We start from the raw sequence: 7,183 nt of genomic DNA, 5'->3' as shown, positions 1-7,183 counted from the left end.
GGAAAAGATTCAATCTGTTACTGAAAGAAGGAGGAGAAGGGAAAGCAGAGCTGTCAACAGATGTACTTGAGAATACCTGAGCTGTGGAGGAATGGCAGAGAGAAAAGAATTCATATGAATAAATACATTGAGCAGCTGGCTCCCCTTTCCCTGTTGCCAGAGAGCACTGATGTTTATTTATTTACTTCTAATTACTGAGCTACAGACCTCCACTGGTGAGATAAATGTAACTCAGGATGCTGATCTTCCCCTCTCCTTCCCTCCGGGTGTCTCCACAGTGTCTAAATCAAAGGCTTGTGAAAATGTCATCTCTCCGTACCCCACATCACCTCTCCGAACGCTGTGGGCTCTCAGCCCCCTGCCCGAGCTCAGAACACGGTGTCAGGACGCTGCTGCCTGAGTGCCAGACGTTCGTCCTGCTCCATGGCACACCCAGCAGAACCTTAGAGACCAGGTCGGTGGAAAAGACAGAGTGGAGACTGAGGTGAGCAGAGTGTGTGCGGAGAGGTCTCAGGTAGGCTGTTACCATGGATCACAAGGGCAGAACAGTCACAACTGGTATTTATGAGGCTACTATTTCAATTCAAGATGATGAGGCATTGCCTTCTGTTCCTGGCTGCTAATGCAGTTGTTCACCTTTACCTATGAAAGAAATGCGGTGCTGCACTTTACTGAGTTGCGCTTACTTCTTCAGAGCAAAATCCCTTCTTATTTGTGCTATGGTCTCCAAAAGGCACGTGCACGATGTGGATTGTGCAGATTTGCAGGACTCAGGCAATGGTGCGCTCTCAGTTCAGGGAGGGCAGGGCAATAGCACACGCAGGAAGATTTTTTGCATTGTTCCCTTTGTTTAGCAAACACATCTCCAGATACCAGCAATACTGTTATCTGGCAGGAACACTTCTCCGAACACCTTCAATCATTCTTACTGGCCAAAACAAGTTTTCATCAAAAATACTCGCCCAGAACGATGTTTGTTTTCAAAATACAGCTCTGTTTGGCTGGCTGCACCTTCACCGGCTGGGGTGAGATAAAAGGGCCAGTTGCTTGGCTGGGTGACTCGGGTCTGTTCTCACGGGAAGCGGCACACGGACCAGAAGGAAGGCAAAGGAAACAGGTTTGCAGTTGTGCGCCTCGTGTTTTCTCTGTTCATTGTGTGCTGCGAGGTGAGGAGATGGGTCTGTCCATGGGGAGAAGCTCCAGGCAGTGAGAAACACCCGCTGTGTCCCCGCAGGCAGAGGCAGGAGGTTTGGGTTGGGACTAGCGATGTGAAATGAAGCCGCAGGGCAGGGGAACCGGGTTTCTCAGCATCCCAGTTCGACTTCCAAACTGCAGCCACTCTGGGTCTCCTCTCAGGAGAGCCTTTCTCTCTGCATGTTGTTCAGTTTTGACAAACGGTATGTTTGTTGCGGCTGCATTTTGGCTGGAAAAAGTTGGAGTAGCGCTGGAAAGCGTCTATGTTACTTAATCAGAAAAAGTAAGCCCGTTTCATTCTGCAGATAGGAGCCCCAGTGATGGGCCTGTTTGATGCAAGCCAGCAATGTCATTTAAAATGTTAAGGGGGAAATTCTTTTGCATATTACCTTCCTTACCCACGTGTCACGTTGCTAAAGCATCACTTGGAATCTCTCAACATTTTCAAAATAGTTTTTGCTTAAGTGGAGGTGTCATCAAGAAACTCAGGGTTCCTGAAGAGGTTTTAGTTTCTGAGAAATAATAGTTTCTGATCTTAATGTATTCTGCTGTCCTGTTTCAAAGCAAGGGGTATGTCAGGAAGGAGCACAGCTCTGTCCCTGGCGTGGGCATCTGCGTCAGTGTGGGTGCAATTTAAACCGTGGCCTCAGGGTTGTGGTTAATCAGGTCTGTAAATGAAAACAAACAAATCAACCACCACCACGGGAAGGTGATTTTCTGTTTGATTTGTCTGAGGTTGTTTCCCTCTGTTTGTTTATCCGTGCAATCTGCCTGAGCCCCGGAGCTAAGCAAAGCACAATGTACATAACTGCAACACCTCACGGCTGCCTGCTCTCCTGCCTTAGCTCTCCTGGGGCCATGGAGGACACGTCAAGCCCCAAGTCAGGACAGAGCAAAGATGTACAGAGCTCCCTAACACCAGAAGAGGGTCCTGCCAATTTGATGTGTGTCCAATTGGAGGAGTATGAGCCCGCAGACTTCAGCACCAAGGATCTCATCCTAAAGAAAGCCAGAGAGGTCTGTACGTGCAGTCGGCAAACCATCATCACCTTCTTCTGTCGGTTGTTCCCGGTGCTGGACTGGCTTCCCCGTTACCACGTCAAGACACAGTTGCTTGGGGATGTGGTGTCTGGGCTCCTGGTGGGGGTAGTTGCCATCCCCCAGTCCATCTCCTACTCCCTCTTAGCCAACCAGGATCCCATCTACGGAATCTACACCAGCTTCTTCTGCAATGTCATCTACGTTGCTATGGCCACGTCCCGCCATAACTTCGTGGGCCCCTTTGGTGTCCTGTGCCTGATGATCGGGCAGTCCGTGGACCGGCACCTCCAGCTGGCAGGGTACAGTGACGGCAGCGCCGGCTCTTCGCTGGTGGGCAACTCCACCTCCGCCAGCAATGGGACGGGTGTCTGTGACAGGAGCTGCTACGCCATCACTGTGGCCCTTTCCTTAAGCTTTCTGGTCGGCCTTTACCAGGTACAAATGTTTGCTGTTGTGCTGTTTCCTCCCTGTCCTTTCCCTTCTAGGAACTTCTCTGAGCTAAAGACCCCTAAGGTCCAGTCTTGGTTCAGATTTACAAGTTGTGAGAAACCTTTCCTGACATGACTAGACCCTGACACCCTTGAATCAAATTTAGTTGATTTAGAAACCCCCAAACATGGCTGAATGTGGGGTTTTGTTTCCCCCGTGTGACAGGCCAGGTCCTCGGATGTGTCTGAAACATCCTTTAGGATCAGACACAGCAAGGGAGGAGAGAGAACTGGGAACCACCTTCCCACCAGCCCAGTCCTGGAGGGCTGGCTCCTGGTGCAGGTGAGAGCGGCAAGAACATCCCTCAGGGACCCCCATCAGCGGGGGCTCCTGAGGCTGTGCTCCCTGGCACTGCCTGGCCCAGCTGTCACCGAACAGCTTCAGGCTCTTTCACTGGGACAACCAAAATTCAGTGCCTGGCACTGGTTTTCTGGCACCGAGCAGTACTCGGAGCCGCCGTGACGTGGCTGCTGCCTGGAATGTCAGCGTTAGCGATGCACCCTTGTTGCTGGTAAGGAGCCAGAGGCAGGGACCTTGTAGGCTTCTTCCTCTGGCATCTTCAGCCACAGACAGGTTTTATAGGTAGGTCTCTTTGTGACAACCAACAGTAAGACAAGGGGTAATGGGTTCAAGCTGGAACACAAGAAGTTCCACTTAAATTTGAGAAGAAACTTCTTCTCAGTGAGGGTGACGGACACTGGAACAGGCTGCCCAGGGGGGTTGTGGATTCTCCTTCTCTGCAGACATTCCAACCCGCCTGGACGCCTCCTGTGTAACCTCACCTGGGTGTTCCTGCCCTGGCAGGGGGATTGGATTAGATGATCTTTTTAGGTCCCTTCCAATCCCTAACATTCTGTGATTCTGTGATTCTCTTTAGCTTCCCATACTGCAGCTTAGCTACTGAAGACAAAGTCCTCTGCCACACTGAATGCCCAGCAGACAAATAGCCAGAGCTGCTTGAAGAAGCGAACTGACATAAATTGCCAGCTGCCTCTCCCAGCCCTTCTAATCGATGCTAAAAGTGTGGCTGCCTTGCTTTTCAGATCCTGCTGGGGATTTTGCAGCTGGGCTTTGTGGCTGTCTACCTGTCAGAACCTCTCCTCAGCGGCTTTGTGGCCGGCTCCAGCCTCACCATCATCACCTCCCAGATGAAGTATCTCCTGGGACTGAAAATACCTCGTCACGAAGGGGTGGGCTCCTTCATCCTGACGTGGGTTGACCTTTTCAGATACATCCAGGGCACCAACATCTGTGACCTGGTCACCAGCCTGGTTGCTTTGGCCATCGTAGTGCCTGTCAAAGAGATCAATGACCGGTATAAGGAGAAGATGAAGGCCCCATTTCCCATAGAGCTGCTGGTGGTCATTGTAGCCACAGTGATATCTTACTACTTTAACTTTGAAGAGCGATACAAGTCTGCTATTTGTGGGCATATCCCCACTGGCTTCAAGAGACCCACTCTACCAGATATAAACCTGTTTTCCAGCCTGGCAGTTGATGCTCTGCCTATTGCTGTTATTGGCTTTGCCATGACCGTCTCCTTGGCGGAAATCTTTGGCAAAAAGCACGGCTACGCTGTCCGTGCCAACCAAGAGATGATTGCCATTGGCGTGTGCAACCTGGTCCCTTCTTTCTTCTACTGCTTTGCCAGCTCTGCAGCACTGACCAAGACTCTGCTGAAGGAGTCCACGGGGACCCAGACCCAGGTCTCTGGCCTGGTCACCTCCCTGGTGCTGCTGCTGGTGCTGCTGTGGGTCGCCCCGCTCTTCTACTCGCTGCAAACCTCCATCCTGGGGGTGGTCACCATCGTCAACTTGCGGGGGGGCCTAAGGAAGTTCCGTGACACCCCCCGCATGTGGCAGCTCAGCAAGCTGGACACGGCGGTGTGGTGGACGACCATGCTGTCCTCCACGCTGATCACCACAGAGATCGGTCTCCTCGTGGGCGTCTGCTTCGCTCTGCTCTGCATTATCTTCCGCACCCAGAGACCCAGGGCCACGCTCCTGGGCAAGGTCAGCAACACGGAAATCTATGAGGACCAGTCCACTTATAAGCAGCTCAGCAGTATTGCCAACATCAAGATCTTCCGCTTCGGGTCATCCCTCTACTATGCCAACAAGGACTATTTCAAGACTGTTCTCTACCAGAAAACTGGGGTAAACCCTGTCCTGCTGGCTGCTAAGCACCAAATGGTGGGGGCCCAGGCAAATGCAGACACAGGCAACAGCAAGAGCTTTTATGGCACCGGGTTTGACTGCCTGAAACCTACCGAAAAAAGGACTGAGAGGCCTCCAGCTGACACCTCTCCTCCCTCCATAGATATGCACACCTTAATCCTTGACTGTGGGGCAATGCAGTTCACAGATACTGTGGGTCTCTCGGTGCTGAAGGAGATACACCGTGACTACAAGGAAATTGGTGTCCAGGTGCTCCTGGCCAACTGCAACCCTTCCATCCGCCACCAGCTCCGGGAGGGAGGTTGGGCTGGCAGGACAGACAGCGGTGGTCAGCTGGCGTTCCACAGCATCCACGATGCTGTGCGGTTTGCTGAACAGTGGTACCATGTGCAGCAGGACAGCAAGGAGAAAAAGGATGCTCTCCTGGACCCTGAAGACCTGGACTTCCAGGTGTCTTTGTAGACCTGTGTGTGAGGAATGATTTCTAATGGGGGTGGGCTTGGTACGCAATTGAAAGCAGTTGTGATCTTCGTGCGGACAGAGAATGCAAAAAAGACTTCGATGGCATGGGGTAAAAGGGTTGGGGAAGGTGTGGATTTCAGGAGAGAACGCCTCTCAGGCTATTTGCCTGTCGGCATTTCCAGGTCTGTTGCGTTGGTAAAGAACCTAGGTGGTGTTTAACCTTTCTCCTTTTTGGCGAGGGCTGTGGCAGCAGTAGCTGCGGGGCGGGGAGCCGGGACGCTGGGCTCCCACCAGCCATTAAACCACCTCCATCCCCCCAGCGCCGCGTTCACAGGCAGGGCCCGTGTCCCGTGTGGGCGCTGGGGGCTCCTGCTGCCGGTCGAAGCCGCTCGTCTCCGCGGCGGGGGTCGGAGGGGACGCACGGGGTGCACGGCTGCTGTGCCACCCGCTGCTTCAAACTGGGGTGAGGCCGCAGCGCTGCGCCCCGGCCCCCGCCCCGGGAAGGGCTGGCTGGGCACGAAGGTGCCGCCAGCCCATCGGGGCACCCTTGGCTGGGGCAGCTCCTGGGACCTCACCCATCGTCAAGAGACCACTCGACTGCCAAGCTGTGCAAAAGCAGGAGCTGAGGCAGGGTCACCTCTGTGCTGGTGCCGTGTTCCTCACTGACTGGGTGACATTTGGAAGTGGCCTGGGCCCCACACCGGCTGTAAGGGCCAGCAGCGTGGGACAACCTGTCCCATGTTACAGGTCCTGCTGCAATCCTTGGGGCAGCAACAGGCGTCACTGCTGCAATGGCCATCACGGGAGGAGGCTTTGCAGGGGTTTACCCCAGCGGTCTGTGAGTGACCCAAGGTTTGTGCCTAAAAATCCCATTCCCCAGTGGCACTCCAGCATTAACCACTCGCTGATTGCTTTTGGGGGAGAGGGAGTATCAACATGGGGCACTAAGGCAAAAGAGAGAGGAGCTGTAGGCAAGGTCTGCCACCTGCTCCTCCAAGGAGCCCTGGGGATGCTTCCCACCTCGTCCTGGGGGCACAGCCCCAGCTCGAGCCCGGCTGTGAAGGGAAGCAGCTCCTCTCTGCTGTGCAGCTCAAGGAGTGCACCCCTAGACAGGGAAGTGGCTGCATCAGCTCAGACCCACCAGGAAGGTTCGCAAATGCAACTGGAGCTTGTTAAATGGAGTTTCCTTCCATGGGCAACTCGAGTGTCCGTGTACTGGCCCTACACAGAATAGCGAGGGAAAGAGAAGATGCCAGAATCCTCTCTTCTGGTGCAGCCTCTTGAAAGTTGCATTTTGTAGAAATGCACACTCCGAGGCATCTTTGGGTGCCAGGCTGCAAGGGCACTCACTCGTCTCCTCGGATGTGCATCAGTGGGGGCGGTGGCCTCATTGCACGGGGGCAAGAACCGCCAGTCCCCCTCACTTCTTCAGGCACTCATGGATATTCATCTTTTGTCACCTTTGTTTTAGACTGCCCTTCTCTCCCCCGCACTCTGAGTCAATGCAGGAAATGGGTTGCGGAGACTCATTTATTTTCCAAACGCCCTACAGCACCATGTTTAACAGCCTCTCAAAGCACTTACCTTAAAAAAAAGAAGTTTCAGAAAACAGGGCTGGAGGGGCCTCGGCTCTGGGGCAGACGTGGGGACGTGTCCCTTCTGCTGGGCTGGGACCCGCAGCATCCTGCTGGCTCTGCTGCTGCATCCCAGGGCTGAGTCCTTGCTCCACAGCATTGCCAAGTACCAGAATGGCTTTTCTACTGTGAACTCCATCTGTAAAAAAACCCTTTTGTGTTGCAAAATAATATGTGACTATTCCA

At 53.5% G+C, this 7,183-nt stretch overlaps 1 protein-coding gene across 1 annotated transcript; it reads left to right on the top strand.

Moving 5' to 3' along the window:
- Positions 1 to 348: 348 nt before the first annotated feature.
- On the top strand, positions 349 to 5,363 carry LOC135994008 (sulfate transporter-like; the record flags this gene model as incomplete). The annotated part of the gene is given in 6 exon segments (XM_065644264.1): positions 349 to 422; positions 424 to 484; positions 992 to 1,045; positions 1,047 to 1,117; positions 2,040 to 2,670; positions 3,768 to 5,363. Coding segments are annotated over 6 exon segments (2,487 nt in total), but the record flags the coding sequence as incomplete, so codon positions are not given.
- Positions 5,364 to 7,183: the final 1,820 nt, after the last annotated feature.

This window comes from Caloenas nicobarica, chromosome 13 (assembly GCF_036013445.1).
Source record: "Caloenas nicobarica isolate bCalNic1 chromosome 13, bCalNic1.hap1, whole genome shotgun sequence".
Classification (NCBI taxonomy): domain Eukaryota; kingdom Metazoa; phylum Chordata; class Aves; order Columbiformes; family Columbidae; genus Caloenas; species Caloenas nicobarica.
Note: the sequence above shows the minus strand (reverse complement) of the source record. Positions and strands in the feature narration are given on the sequence as shown.